The sequence below is a fragment of the Pelodiscus sinensis genome, chromosome 21 (genome assembly GCF_052426305.1).
Source record: "Pelodiscus sinensis isolate ZL-2025 chromosome 21, ASM5242630v1, whole genome shotgun sequence".
Taxonomy (NCBI): Eukaryota; Metazoa; Chordata; order Testudines; family Trionychidae; genus Pelodiscus; species Pelodiscus sinensis.
The window spans coordinates 27,062,913-27,078,484 of NC_143072.1; the positions used below are offsets into that span (position 1 = coordinate 27,062,913).

Sequence of the window (15,572 nt, forward strand, 5' to 3'; positions counted from 1 at the left end):
AATTGCTGTAACTCCTACCGCTGCAGGAAAATTTCGTATTTCCGCCGATAAGCAAAACCAGCTCTGCGCACTCTGAGGTTTTCCATCAGCCCCAAGTATTTCACTTGATGTCGGATTAGAACTTCATCGAAGCGACCTAGAAATCATGTAAATGGTGGGTAATTATCACATTGTCAGTCTGGAAAAGGAACCATTCTGGTCTCAGCAATTCATAATTACTCTGCTAGCTAATTGGAACGGTCAGGAAGTCAGCCAGGCGCCACCTCAGCGCACAATCAATTCACCCTGTGAAGTCAGCCTTCCTCGCCCACCCGACACTACGAAGCTCTCCGTCTATTACAGCCAACTCCAGCACTGGCCAGCTCAATACCAACTGGTCTTGCAGGCTGCTTGTGTTGAGCCTTTCTATGGGCTGTGCAGTAAAATCGCTGAATGAAGCACAAAGCAGATTCAAAGAAATAGGAAGAGTGTTTGCTGAAGCCAATGTTAACATCAGCTTTGGTGCTTCTTTTTGCTAGCCAGGAGGATACAACGTATCTAAACATATTCCCTTAAGCAGTTCCGTAGCTTAGCTACATTCGTTTGCATGCTTAATGATTACATGTTTTATTTTGCTAGGAAATGCATTACTGACCCTGTTCTATTTATCACAGGATTCATTTTGCACCCGTGATTTGTGTCAAGCTCAGTTTGAACGGCAATTCAAAGTCCACGGAGAGAGGCACAAAACCAGCATGCTCATTTTTTTAACAAAACTACCTTTAGCGATACACACAAGCTTTGCATTTAAAACTAACGGTTATTTGAAGCTAACGAAACTAACTGATTGATTCTGGTTCCATGCCCCTCCAGACGTTAGAACTAGGGGGTCTCATTGTCTCCTCCTAGGACAGGCCCGCCAGTGGGGAAACGGGCGGGGAGGACAGGGAAAGGGGGCAGTTGCCTCACGGCCCGGCATTCCAAAAGGGCCCTGGGTTTCTGGCCACCGCTGTCGCTTAAATCATTGCTGGAGCACCAGGCAGCACGCCCCAGTGGCTCTCAGAGCTGCCTGGGGAGGTGGGGCGTGGCAGGGCACACTTTGGGGAGGAGAAGGGGGGATGTGAATGCTCCAGATCAGGCGGCACAGAGTGGCTGCCACCAGACTCACCCCTCTTGGGAGCATAGATCCCGCCCCCACCAACCTTGCCCAGGGACCCGGCCAGGCTGCCAGCTCCCCTGCCTAATTTTACTCTCAGACTGGAAGAGGCAAACTAGCTTTCCTGGGTTCTTCAGCTCCACACTGGTTTCTTAGTTTTTAGTCAAGCAGTCACTGAACTGAACTAGCTGAATAGGGCGAAGTGGAGACAATACGCTCTCTTTGGCTACTGCTGCCTAAAGCTGGTGTAGTGCAAACTGATTTCGTTTTTCATCGAATACAAGTTTATTTGTTACATACAAAATAATTATTTTTATCCACCTCATCATCAGCACTGCCATCCCCACCAGGACCACCCCACCGCTGCCACCACCATGCAGGCAAGTCTGGGGATTCATCACCACATCCTTTGGCCTTCTGTTTCCTGAGCTTGGAAGATGTTTTGACCAGACCACACAGGACGGGGACGCTGGATAACATCCATGTCTGCAGCCAGATCATGAGTCATGTCTGAGACGTGTCTTTGCAACACCTTGCTGGCCCAATGCAGTAAGCTAAGAGCACTTTTCGCCTGCCTGCAGGGCGTAAACGGGCCATGGGCCCAGTGCTGTGCGAGGGATCTTCCCATAACCAAACTGCAAGCACCAGGAACAGAAGCTGCATTTTCCTGCCTGTGCTATTCTGTTCTCTTCCCTTTGTGTGTTTGGTTTGTCCTACACAGCATCAATGGCAAAATACTGGCGATACCACCTGGCGGTTCCCCAGCAAGGATACCGGATGCCATTTCAAAGACTGTTAAGCAAGAGTTTCCCTTGCTACGACAATGGGAGGGGGAAAGAGGGAGAACAAGGAAGACTGTCAAAATAATAATTGAATTATGTTTCAATTTTCAACTCTGACAAGTTTAAATGGTTTCCCCCTTTATTATATATGTTAATACATTTTATAATCATTTCTGGTTTGGCGAGGAAACACCATGCAGCAAGGTCTCTGGCAATAAAACTCAAACTCAAATGACTATTAATCCGATGACAAACAGGCAGCAACAAAATGCAAGCTTTAAAAAAGATCAGAAGCTTTTACGGCCAGAAGAGGGACCGTCTCGCCTGACCTCCTGTGTAACACAGGCCATAAAGTAACCTAATAAATATTTTAGATTCTTACGACACAGAAAAGAGGTAAGAACCTGAATGGAGAGACTCCGAACATTGACGCTGGCCCTTCTACATCCTTGTAGTGCTTCTCTAGCAACTGAGTCACTAGTACGAGGGCAAGGAAAATTTATCACGCATACAAAGCAGACACAAGCTTGTCTCTTTCACCAACGACAGTTATCACCTCGCCCACGCGACTCTCTACAAATCACTATTTTATTCTAGTGGAATTTGGACGGTGGCACAACCTGATCAGCACTCCCATGTTCTAGTCTTGGGTGTGAATTTCCTGCACACCCTAAAGACTGGAAATTGTCTGCAGGGGCAGACGAGAGGGAGTGGCACTAAAACCTTACCAGCTTGTTTAGCATCGTTCGGTTTAATGCAGCGAATGTACGATGGTTCCTTGGACATCAGAATTTCCATTAATTTGGCCAGACTATTCTTAAATTGAGTTGCTGCCTAGAAGAAAGAAGACAGACACAGCTACTAAGTCTAGTTCTTGTGACACTGTACCACACACACAAGGCCAAGAACAACTTTTCCAGTATCCAATCTTGAAACATGCTAGAGAAACCATTTTACCCCCTAACGTTAGAAAGGGGGAAACCTTCTCTTCAGCAGCCGGAAAGGACCTTGCTCCCGGTCCAGCTCTTGTGTTCTTACCGTTTCAGGTCTCTTTTTATCTGTCAACTCACTCCTCTCAAAACAATGGTTTATGATGGGATTCTCCGAGTTGCACATGGTCTAAAAGGAAACAGCAGAGGACAAATTCATGACAAAAAGCTTACAATTGGACTGGGCAAAGTCTTAGAACAAAGTACTTTTGGGAGTTGGCAAGAGAACAGACGAGGCCCCCTTTGTCTTTCCTACTCTCAATTTCGATGATAAATCTCAATGGTAAAACAAATTCTGGGACTTCAAATTTTCTGAATAAGTTGACCACTGTGCAGAATGCACCTTGAAGATTGAAAGGTCCAAGTCACTGATGGTACCTTCCCAGCTCTCTGCGTTCTCAACGTGATCACTTACAACGTTCACCGAAGCAGGCGGCGCTCTCCACACTCACCTCCTTCAGGTTCCGGAATAGAAGGTCGTTGTTTTTATCCAGAAAACCTAGAGAGGAAACAAACAACTCAATCTGCTGGTGCTGTTTCACACAAGTCCTCCCCAGTAAGGCAGGAGCTTGAACTAGGAAAATAACGATGAATCAAATTACCTACTTAGCTATTCCGTGGCTGTATTAATCAGGACGGCAGGAGACAGGAGGAGAACAAGAAAATGGGACTGTCTGGAGTGGGGGAACCAGGAAGTGACCCTGTGTCAGGCCACGGTGTAGTTGTGTGACATTTACCTGTGACACTGTAGGTGACCTCCCCAGCATAGTGCAAGAGACGAAACTCCTCTCGGCCTAGAGACTTCCGAGTCTTCTGGTCAGCCAGCTTGTGTCTGGGAAGAGAGCAGAACGGCTACCTAAGGAGAGGATACTTGGCTCAAAGTAGACAATGTCCCAGTACTACTGATGCCACATGCAGGACCATCACAGCTCTTGGCAGGAGGATGGGACCAGAGGAATAAAGGGGGTGGGAGCTGGAGAGCAGCGGCTCTGTCGCCAGTCCCAGAACAACAATCAGGCTTGTTCCAAGGGGCAGGGGATTTGCTTCGTTAAAAGCGAAGGGGTCACTGTGTGCGCATGTGAAACCGCACTGGAGAGATCCCGTTTCTGGCCACAGAGGAGTTTGCTATCGGGGACCCGCCCTCAGACGGTGCTACAAGGATGATGCCGTTCAGGCCTTCAACTGAGCATATGGAAAACTTCAGGGAGGACTGAGAAGACGGGATTTGCTGGTGTTGCAGGTTTTAAAAGGACCATCCTAAAAAACTGGAGCTAAATCAACCTGCAGGGCAGACTAGGGACTGAAAGTCCCCAGCATTGCATGGAGGGCAGAGATACTGTAGAGTCAAAGAAGGGGCACTATCCCAGGAGTCAAACCAGGTTCCCTCTGACTTTTTCTGTTCGTGTGTGGAATAAATGTTGTGTCCACAGAGACATGCAGATGTGCACGACTAGTATTAACACTCACAGCCAGCTGCGGGCATTAGGCAGCGTGTGTGTGGGCAGCGATGCCGGCTAGAAAGCAGGAAGCCCTTGAGAATGGTGCTACATAAAAACTTACAGGGATTCATTGCAATAGCAGCAGCACCATTTAAATCTCACTACAAATCAACCCGTTCTGATTTCTGGTCCAGGCTCTACTGAGCCTTAGATTGGACTCTTGCAAGAGTTTGCTGGCTGATCTCCTGGAACGGTTTCTTTGGTTTCTATTTAACATTCAGCAGCTTGGCTGGCTATTTATGCTCCCGATTCCCGCGTAACCCTTTCTTTAGTGACAGCACTGGCTATTTTTGAAAGAGGATTAAGTTAAAAACTTCCTTAGAGCCCTTCATATGTGTGTCATATGAGGAGCTTGACAAACAACAAGCTTTCTTGTCTGACTTCTCTAGCACCTGCTTTGGCTTTATAGGTCTCTCTCCTGTACGAGGTGTGGGCTGGGGATGGTCTGCGTGTCTCTTACAAGCAATGTTATCTCATGTGCGTTCGCTGTACTTATGCGACTTGTTTTTATCATTCGGTCATAAAGGGAAAGAACAGGTTGAAGACTTTAGACTGGGCTGGGCAGTAATTTTTGATGGGGGGGGCACACCAAGATTTTGATAAGTGGCCGAGGGTCGCACTGTTCTGGGGAGGGAGTGTGGGCTCTGGATGGAGGTTGGGTGCAGGGGGGAGCTCGGGGTAGGGGATTGTGTCTGAGGGGGAACTCGGTGAAGGAACTGGCTGTGATCTGGGGCAGGGGACTGATCTGCAGGGATCCATTACCCCTCTTTAGCTCACTATTAATTCTTCCTCCTAGTAGATTTCGTCCAAAATCGTTTTCAGCTTTGTGAAATGGCCTAGTCCTGCCTCAATGCAGGGAACTGGACAAGGTGACCCTTCCAGGCCTTCATTTCTAGGGTTCTGTTACATTTTGGTGTATTAGCCCTTCCACAGAAAGCAGGAAAGTTAAAATCTCTCATGAGCGCTAGCTCAGGTGTGTTAGCTACTTTAGTTATCTGTTTGAAGACTGAATCATCCACTTCCTCTTCTAGAGCAGGTCTAAAATAGACTCCCTGCTCTTCTCTCTTTTTATTCTCATTTCCCTTTAGCTATACCCACTTCTGCTGTGGTCTTAACTCAGAATCTGAACTCTCTGGGACAGCAAGCGTCTTAGGTCCTACGCACGTCTCAGCACCACGGGGCTTCAACCGGCACCTCTGGGTGCCATGATCATACAAACGGCACAGCAGAGATTTAAAGCCCATTGGACTATTCGGTGTCTTGTCCCTCACCAAAGACAAAACTAGCAGCAGCTATTTGAACTCACGTGACAAAATGAGGATGATTCTTCACCGTTTCCTCCAGCTTCTCCAAAAATGTCATGTCTGTGGCATCCCCGGGTCTCAGACACTCCTCATCCTGTAGCGAGAAGGATCGGCAAACAGCAAGGTAACAAAGTGCACGTGTTCCATCGACACACATCAACCAGAGCTGCTGAAGCAATGCCCTCGCCTGGGTTCTCTAGCTGGTTTCAGTCTTACACTAGAGAGGCTGCGTAATTCGCTCATATAATTGTTATCAATGGTTCAGTTACAGCAAGGGGGGTTCTGCAGGGATCAGTTCTGGGACTGGTTCTGTTCCACGTGTCCACCAGCAATTCAGATGATGGCACAGGACACGCTTATGCAGTCACTAGGCGATGTACCCAGCACTGCTTGGGTCTTGAACTGCAGTACTTTTGGATTTTTGGAAAACAAATGAAGAGTGGATATGTCTTAGCCCAATGTTGTATTGTTTTTAAATGAAGGAAAATGAAGGGGGGAGTGAGGGTTCAGGGGTTCAGGGATGTTAACAAATCTCCGGGACCAGATGGCATTCATCCAAGGGTTCTAAAAGAACTCAAATGGGAAATTGCAGAGCTATTATCTGTGGTTTGTAACCTATCCTTTAAATCGGCTTCTGTATCTAATGACTGGAAGGTAGCCAACATGACACCAATATTTAAAAAGGGCTCTAGAGGTGATCCTGGCAATTATAGACCAGTAAGTCTAACTTCAGTACCAGGCAAATTAGTTGAAACAATAGTAAAGAATAAAATAGTGAAGCATGTAGAAGAACATAATTTGTTGGACAAAAGTCAACATGGTTTCTGTAAAGGGAAATCCTGCCTTACTAATCTGTTAGAGTTCTTTGAAGGGGTTAACAAGCATGCGGATAAGGGGGATCCAGTAGATATAGTATACTTGGATTTTCAGAAAGCCTTTGACAAGGTGCCTCACCAAAGGCTCTTGTGTAAATTACAAGGCCATGGGATAAGAGGGAAGGTCCTTTCTTGGATTGAGAACTAGTTAAAAGACAGGAAACAAAGGGTAGGAATAAATGGCAGATTTTCAGATTGGAGAGGGGTAACTAGTGGTGTCCCCCAAGGGTCAGTCCTGGGACCAATCCTTTTCAACTTATTCATAAATGATCTGGAGAAAGGGGTAAGCAGTGAGGTGGTAAAGTTTGCAGATGATACAAAACTGTTTAGGATAGTCAAGACAGAAGCAGACTGTGAGGGACTCCAAGAAGATCTCACCAAACTGAGTGATTGGGCAACAAAATGGAAAATGAAATGTAATGTGGATAAGTGTAAAGTAATGCACATCGGGGAAAATAACCCCAACTAGACGTACAGTATGATGCGGGCTAATTTGGCTACGACAAATCAGGAAAGAGATCTTGGAGTTATCGTGGACAGTTCTCTGAAAACTTCCACACAGTGTGTAGCGGCGGTCAAAAAGGCAAATATAATGCTAGGAATTATTAAGAAAGGGATAGAAAAGAAGACCCAGAATATCTTACTGCCCCTGTATAAAACTATGGTACGCCCACATTTTGAATACTGTGTACAGATGTGGTCTCCTCACCTCAAAAAAGATATTTTGGCCTTGGAAAGGGTTCAGAAAAGGGCAACTAAAATGATTAGGGGTTTGGAACGGGTCCCATATGAGGAGAGGTTAAAGCAACTGGGACTTTTCAGTTTAGAAAAAAGGAGACTGAGCGGGGATATGATAGAGGTCTATAAAATCATGAGTGGTGTGGAGAGGGCCGATAAAGAAAAGTTATTTATTAGTTCCCCAAATAGAAGAACTAGAGGACACCAAATGAAATTAATGGGTAGCAGGTTTAAAACTAATAAAAGAAAGTTCTTCTTCACACAGCGTGTAGTCAACCTGTGGAACTCCTTGCCAGAGGAGGCTGTGAAGGCTAGGAATATAATAGAGTTTAAAGAGAAGCTAGATAATTTCATGGAGGTTAGGTCCATAAAAGGCTATTAGCCAGGGGATAAAATGGTGTCCTTGGCCTCTGTTTGTCAGAGGCTGGAGAGGGATGGCAGGAGACAAATCGCTTGATCACTGTCTTCGGTCCACCCTCTCTGGGGCACCTGGTGCTGGCCACTGTCGGCAGACAGGATACTGGGCTAGGGACCTTTGGTCTGACCCAGCACGGCCGTTCTTAGGTTCTTATGGGGTAAGAGGAGGCAGGGTGGGTGGCTTAGGGCAGAGGGATAGGAGGTTGGTGGGGGGGGGGGGGCTCAGGGCAGGGGTAAGAAGGGAGGGACTAAGGAGGAAGGGGTGCAAAGGTCCAGGGAGGTGCAGGACTCAGGGCTCAAGGCAGGGGACTGGGAGTTGTGTGGGGAGTTTACCGGGGCCACCCATGGTAGGGAGGGCGAGACGGCTCCAGCAGTGGCTCTTTCCAGGGGACTGTGGCCGTGCTCTGCCGCCAGCGGCTCCTTCCGAGTGGTCAGGGCTGCATTCTCCAGAGTGGGGGATCCGGGTCTGTGCGCTTGTCAGGTGGGAGTTGGGGCTCTGCGGGGCGGCCTCAACCTCCTCTTCCTGGGGGGGCAGGCTCTGGGTTTGGGGCAGGAGCTTCTTACCCGCGCTCTGTGTGCGTGTGCGTGCATGGGGGGGCATGCCTAGCCCCCACTAGCCACAGGGCCGTGACGATGCAGCGGGGGGCTCTCTTGCCCCAGCTCAGGGCGTAGGGACGCGGCCGCTGCAGCTGTTCCGTCTTGCTACCACAAGCAGTGAGGGGACTGAGGCACAGCGGGGCTGGGGCAGCAGGGCAGGACACCCGTGCACGGGTTTCATCCCAGGGCTACCCCAAGGCGCCAGCCTTGCCCGCGTGGGGCCACGTGCACAAGTCCTGGAACTTGCAGGAGCCGAGCAATGTCGTAGCCTGGATTGCCGGCTCCCCTCCCGTATCCAAGCCAATTCAGTGGGCCAATTCCTCCTCCCCCGCCGAGCAGGATCCCCCGCTGGGGTTGAGGAGGGGAGCTGAGCAAACCCGCTCTGGCGCATAGTTCAGCTGCCACAGTGGCTGCTCTCACGGCTGCTGGGGGCAGGCGATGGCCGTGTCTGGTCTGTCTGAACTGCGTCCACATGCTGCTCTGGCTGTACTGTACGGACAGCCTGAGAGCGGGGCAGAGAAATTACAACCCTTTGCAAAGGAGCGTTTGACCGGCCATGCAGTCTGCTCAGCAGCCCCTTTCCCCTAACAAAGGGACTCGCCGCAGGACACTGGGAGAGAAGAGCATTTGAGGACGGGCAGGAAAAGCTTTGGTGCAGACATTTGTTTCCTGCTGATGGTTTTCTTGGAAGATTCTTGCTCCAGTCTATACTCTCAGTGAACAGGAAATATATTTGTACACAAGCACCCCATGGCACCGGAGATACACACGTCTCAATAGGGCTTACCCAGTAGAACACTCTGTAGAACAGTGTTGTGTGGCTAAGATGCCAGCAAATGCAAAAACAAGCATGAAAGAGAGAAAGCCTCTGGATCTACTGCACAGGTTCATATCTAGCCCTGGCTCCACTCACTTCTTAGCCCCCTCCACACCCTGTACACCAGCCTCAACTTCCTGTTCACCTGGGGCAATTCTCTTCCCGCCACGCTCCTACAGATCTTCCCTTAAAAACATGTCACTAAATACAAGGCTGCCAACTCACCAAAATAGAAATGATGCCTTTGAACTTCTCTTCCACCAGATCACAAATGATTTTGTTATTGAAATACTGGACAGGTTCCCACTGCCATTCAGAAAGAGACACACACAGTTAAAGTCTGATCAAAGATCTTGCTTCTGCACTGGAAGGAAACAGTTGGAGTGATCAGTGTATTTCAGAGGACAGAAAACATTTAAAACAGTCTTGAGGCCCACAGCTCACGGACAAAACTGCATTTCTTTCATAAAGGTGCATTTATTTTTATTTTTCTGTTTATTTGTGTTTTTTCGTTTTGGCCAGAGATCGGGCGAACATCTTTGGCCCATCGTGATGAAAAGGAGGGAACCTCTGCCACCGAGGACTCCATTCTGAAATACGGGTGGAGGGGGAAGTGGGACTCAAATAGAGCAGGCAGTTGCAGCTAGGGCTATGCAACTTTTTTATGGCATAACCTAGTGTGGAGCTGGGTTCTTGTGCCGCTGTGCACACGCCACACACGCACAGAGGGATGATTCCTGAAACCACCAACTCCCCCTGCCACCGATGAAATATTTCTCCGTGTTCCAGGTCATCCCGGAGTCGTGTCAGCAGTTTCTGATCTCAGTCAGATCTGTGACCAGCGGCCTCGCAGCCTCAGACAGCAACCGAGCCCTATGGCTGCTGCCACCAAATTCAAGAGAAAGAACCGCGCCAGAACTGGGAGCCAGGCCGGCCCCAAAGCAGCTGTCATTGGTGGGGGCCACACACAGCAAAGGGAGGAGCTGAGACATTGCTAGAGGGCTGTCGTACAGCATCCTCATTCTCCTAACTGGGTCCTTGTACAGCACCTGAATGGCCTGCAGCCCGGAGCATGTACCAGCACAGAGGGCCCAGACAGCAAGCAAGCCGAGAACCCTCAAAGAAGCTTCTGCTCTTTCTTACTTACATGCTGCATGCAGAGGGGCCGATAGTCTCTGTGGGCTCCTGGGCAAGGTGTGTGTGTGGGGCGGGGCCGGAGCAGTTAGTCCAGGGTGCACCTCGCTGGCTCCCAGACAGTGCTCAGTGCCACCTGGAGTACACTATATGCAAGCGCCCTGCCTGGTCCTTAGTCCTGCTTGGGGCATACAGCGTGGTGCTCAGCAGGGATTCAAAGGGGCCAGCAGTGGTGGCAGCCGGGAACCCTGGGCTGTTTGAACTGGCAGGCCTCCGGGCAACTGTTCCCTTTATCCACCCCCACCTCCCCGCCGGAGGGCCTGAGAGCAGCACACACGAGATAAACATCTTTGTTCTGCCCTCCTACAGATCTTGCTCGGAGGCTGCCAGGCAGGAGTTTGGGGTTTTCTAAAGCTGGACTTCGGCAAGAAATAAACTGAACAATTAACAAAATAAAAGGTAGGATCTACATTGTCTGGCAGCAAAAGCCCAAGCGTACAGTGCCGTGCAGCATTACTGACAGGACGTTGTGACATTCGATAGCTCCAGGTTACAAATGCCAGAGCTGTCACCAAACTGCAGGTGCCAAGGAAGGCAGGAGTCCAAGTGCCAAACATACAGCTTCAGGGCCTGCAGGCGAGAGGACAACTTGCTTTGGGTGACCATGGTCCCATGGGTGTTATGTTTTGTATAGACAAGGGGCTGCACGACAAGATCGTCGTCACTAGAGCGGGAACAGGTCCACTTCTAATCTGAATGGGGTTTGCTTGAGTAATTGTCACTTCTGCGAGCAGATGAGTGCACATGTAAAAACCGAGCCCAGCCCGAAGTCCCTTTAGGATGAGCCAGTTCTGGTGGATCGCACAGATGCTGAGACAAGGTAAAAATAACTATTCACCTCCAAATTCTTACTTTACACACTGTAAATTATCACCACCCCCCTTTCATTAGTTGGTCTCCCCCAATAAGAGGAAATGTTACAAAACGAGGTCTTGGCTCTTACCGCGATGCCTTCCGACTCATACTCCTCTTGCTCTGATTTTAGGGTGAGTTCTATGAAGAGCTGCTGCAGTTTTTCATTGCAATAATTAATACAAAACTGCTCAAAGCTGCAAACAACCAAAATCAGCAAGAATTAGTCCCTCCCACGCTGTACGTCAGCAAAAACAAAGCCTGCACCGTTTTGCCCACGAAACATGCGCACTCTGGGTACAACTCAAGAGAGATGCAAGCAAGAGATCTCCAGACTCATACAAGCTCGCAGAGATGAACAGTCAAGACTGGCCCAGAAGAAGGAGCCAGCAGAGGTGAGTAAGGAGGAACACGGACAGCGCAGATATAAATAAGGTCCTAGCTCCACTGCAAATCCAACAACATCACTGTTTGGATATCTCCCAAAATTACATTCCAGAGAATAATTCTGTAGCTATGCTCTCTCTCACTACAACAAACGTGCTGGAACAGGGGTGGGCAAGAATTTCTGGCGGGGGGCCTCTCCACGGTTCTGGAAAGTGGTCATGGGCTGCACTTTTCTGTGGAGGATGTACAGGGTCTAGGATGGAGGTTGGGCACAGAAGAGCGCACGGTTAAGGGACTGGGATGCGGGAGATGGTATGAGGTCTGAGAGGAAGTTTGGGCAAAGGACGGGGTTGTGACCTGGGCCAGGGGATAGGCAGGTAGGGTCAGGGAGGGGGTTTGGGTGCAGGACAGTATTCTGGCCTGGGGGAGGGGCACCAGGAGGGGGTGCAAAGTCTGGGAGGGAGCTGTGAAGTGGGAGAAGGGGAAAAGGCAGTGGTGTGGGTGGTGACTTGGGGCAGGGGACTGGGCTGCAGTACAGGATTCTGGCCTGGGGGAGGGATGTGGGAAGGGGTACAGGGTCTGGGAGGAAGTTGTGACCGGGGGCAGGGGGTTCCAGAGGGCTTAGATGGTGACCTGGGGAGGGAGCTGAGGTGCAGGAGGGGCAGGATGCCAGAGGCAGGCTGTGGCTGGGAGGCGCGCACCTAAGCCTGGAGCCCTGCAGCACCCCAAGCCAGGCTGGGCTCCCTGCCTGCTGCAACCCCAAATCACTTACAACCCAGCTATGGGAGGGGGAGGAGATTCACACGGCTCCCATCATCCAGGCCAATCTCTTAGCTCTTATTGGCTGGTTGTTTCCAGCCAATAGGAGCTGAGAGATTGGCTGGAGTCAGTTCCTATTGGTCAGTTGTGTCTGGCCTCGGAGCGGAGGATTGGGCCGGGGGCGGGGAGATCCCATGAAGCAGAGAGCAGGTGAAGTGAGCTTTAAGCCAGGGCAGTGATGTGCCTGAGGGTCCCGGCAAGGGAGTCCGTGGGCCGGATCCGGCTGCTGGGCCGTCTTTTGCCCTGCTCTGTGCTGGAAAGAGGACACATACCCACGCCCCCCACCTGTGTGATCGCAGCTTGTGTGGACAGGCTCCTAGAGGGGCAGGTCAGGTCTGCACCCTGGGAACACTCCCATGACGAACAGCCCTGCAGGGCAGTAGCAGGGTCCCCACTGGGCACGCAGGCCCCATGCAGAGATGTGCAGAAGGCGGGTGCCTACCACCCGCGGGTATTTTGTTGACTTCCTGGAGCTGAGCCCTAATCTCAGGGTCCATCAGCCCCTCCCATTCAAAAGCCCCAGACATAGGGAGGCGTGTTAGTCTAAGGCTGAGGGACGGCAACCAAGTATCAGGATTAAATCACAGGGAACAAGGTTATTCAAAGTCCGAAGATGTTGGTAAAACAAACCTGTTGTGCTGGAAAACCTCGAATCCATAAATGTCAAGCAGCCCTAGGACGGTTGCACTTCTCCAGCCTGGGCATTCTGCCTCCTGCAACAAAGGCACCGCCAGCTGTAATCGGTAGGTTGGGGGCAGACGTGACCCTCCACCGCGCTCTTCTCGCATACTGCCAGTGCTGGGTCCTCGCTCTTCTCATGAGGACCGCACTCAGGAAACCATTGTTCGGTATTGAGCTGAGCCCTTCCCCCGCCTCAATGGTTTGAACGCCCTTTTCCCGTCCACTCAGTAGCACAGTCGTCTGGGACCATGGAAGTGCCGCTGAGAAGCACATTTACCTTGAACGCCAGAGACTTGTTAATCTTATTCACGAGCCAGGAGAAGGTGCGCCCGTAGATCGCCTTGGCTAGAGCGTCCCGCGCATAGGCTGCCTGCTCCAGATTCAGAGGGCTGACCAACTGCATGTGAAGGGAGAAGAGACACGTCGCTGTCTTTGTAACTCAAACCAATAGCCAGCAGTGTCGGGTGCCACCGGCAGCCACTTCTCAGACCCGTGAGCAATCAGTAAACGGTTTAACCAGACACCAAAGCAGAGCAGATTCGCTGACTTCCATTCTGGATGTTCTTACCTCTTCCCCTTTTGCTATGATCGTCTTGTGGATCAATGCTTCTCGGAGCACAGAGCCCTCAACGCCCAGGAGCTGCAAACCACCACAAGGAAAACTCAATTAGAGAAAGTCTGGGTAAGTCCACCCCTGCTTTAGGAACACTAGGCCCCACAGTCCTGCTCTTCACGGATGAGTGCACCCTGCCCCTGAGGAGAGACAGTGATGCACTCTTCAGTCTAGCAGACCCATGCGCAGTATTCACCCCACAACGAGATCAGAATGCCCAGACGTGTTTACTGGGGCCCTTCCAGCAGAGTGCGCAGAAACTAATGACCCTTTCTAAGATTCACCCTCTCCTCTCTGTCCAGGCAGTCCCCACGCTCCCCTGGCTTGTCCCAACCATGATTATAGCAGCCACCTCCTCCAGCTTTGAGGTCATCTTCCTTGCCTGGCACTGTGACCATGCCCCGCCCACACTGAATCTTATCACTGGTTTCCCGTCTTCCCTATCAGCACCCTCCACAACTGTGCTCCTCCCTTCTCCTCCTCGCGTGTTCCTGCACAACCCCTACATCCTTCAGCCTCCTCCGCTTTCGCAATGCTACCAGCTTTATCTGCCCGCCTGTCGGCTTTTCCACAAACACCTCTGCCCTCTTCTGGGCCACCACCCTCTCTGACCGAGGTGTACGGCCACTTCCCTCTCCTCAAGACCCAGCTCTGCTGCCATGCCTGGAAAGAATCTAATCAAAGGCGGGCCGAGGAGCGAACGGGGAAGGTTGACAACTTTCAAGTGTTTTAATGCAAATACATAAACAGTATTGTCCGTCACCGACCATATCCCGCTCCTTTACATTGGAAGCCCTGTGGGGACGGAGGGTGCCTGCACTGCCCCCCGCACAGACACAGCACCCCAACCAGAACATCGGGACGCTCCCGGTTCAATACTAACTAGTGAGTGCCAGGCACCTCATCTGCTTGGCAGGGGAAGGGCAGAGTCAGAGAAAGCGGAGGGGGGTGTCAGCGTGCTGGGGAGACACGCTCACCACAGCAGCTAGGAATTTGGGAGCAGGGTTAGACAGCCCAGGCGCCCACTCACACTGCAAGGAGGCGGCTCTGGGGCGCAAAGGGGAAGCGGATGCTTCTCTCTCTCGACAGCCACAACGGGGGCTTTGGAGAGAAGGTAGGCTCCACGTTTAATGCCCCTTCCAGGCAGGGGGTGTATGGAAAAATGAAGTCCCTGAGTGAGATCTAGCAGCAGGATCCTGTCAGGAATCCCAGAACTTGAGGTTATAAGCAGCTAAGCAATGCTCCAGGACAGTGGGGTGTTTACGCCGTCAGCACTGGTACAACTCAAAGGTCCTGCATACGGGTACGTGGATACACATGTGGGGGTAAGTTAGAAAAGAGAAGCGAGATATTTGGGCCAAGTCTACACTGCTTGTTTCGTCAGCGTAGGTAGGCTGGCAAATCCCACTGTGCAGACACAATTTATACCAGCAAAGAGAGAGCCCTTCTGTCAGTACTGTCCCCGCAATGGGTTTGTAGCATAGACTAGCCTCTAGAAACAGGAGCCAGCAAATACAGGGAGGAAGCAGAAAGTACAACAGAGCAGAGGAGAGAGGAGGAAAGATGTAAAGTGAGCAAAAGAGACAGCGCAAGTAGGGCTGTCGGACGGCACTTGAGGAATGGTCACATAACCAATGGGGAAGCAGTCATTCAAACATTTATTCAGCAAGACTTTTTTCTGTACTGCAGCAGCTCACAACAGGTCAATTACTACTCAGCAAATCTGTTTGACAAACAGGGGACTGAAGGGTAGCGCACCAGCAGCACATAGTCGTGTTATGCCTAGAACGGAAGGGAGGCAGTGGCTTGGAGAAAGTGCATGGAAGAGATTTTCAGAGGCCGAGACAGACACGTGACTTTCAATTGATCGCGT

At 50.6% G+C, this 15,572-nt stretch overlaps 1 protein-coding gene across 6 annotated transcripts in view; it reads right to left on the reverse strand.

Annotated features, from left to right (window-relative positions):
• Positions 1 to 15,572, reverse strand: part of MYO1C (myosin IC) — a 112,215-nt gene that overhangs the window by 22,229 nt on the left and 74,414 nt on the right. For all 6 annotated transcript variants that reach the window (XR_012897022.2, XM_075904489.2, XM_075904491.2 and 3 more), the window contains 11 exons: positions 13,655 to 13,726; positions 13,364 to 13,483; positions 13,036 to 13,118; positions 11,291 to 11,396; positions 9,379 to 9,459; positions 5,712 to 5,803; positions 3,644 to 3,738; positions 3,359 to 3,405; positions 2,956 to 3,036; positions 2,646 to 2,751; positions 19 to 136 (listed from right to left, as the gene is read on the reverse strand). Coding sequence is in view for 5 of the 6 variants with exons in the window: in XM_075904489.2 (XP_075760604.1) it covers positions 19 to 136; positions 2,646 to 2,751; positions 2,956 to 3,036; positions 3,359 to 3,405; positions 3,644 to 3,738; positions 5,712 to 5,803; positions 9,379 to 9,459; positions 11,291 to 11,396; positions 13,036 to 13,118; positions 13,364 to 13,483; positions 13,655 to 13,726 (1,001 nt within the window). In the remaining variant the exon portion in view is untranslated. The remainder of the gene's footprint in view (positions 1 to 18; positions 137 to 2,645; positions 2,752 to 2,955; positions 3,037 to 3,358; positions 3,406 to 3,643; positions 3,739 to 5,711; positions 5,804 to 9,378; positions 9,460 to 11,290; positions 11,397 to 13,035; positions 13,119 to 13,363; positions 13,484 to 13,654; positions 13,727 to 15,572) is intronic.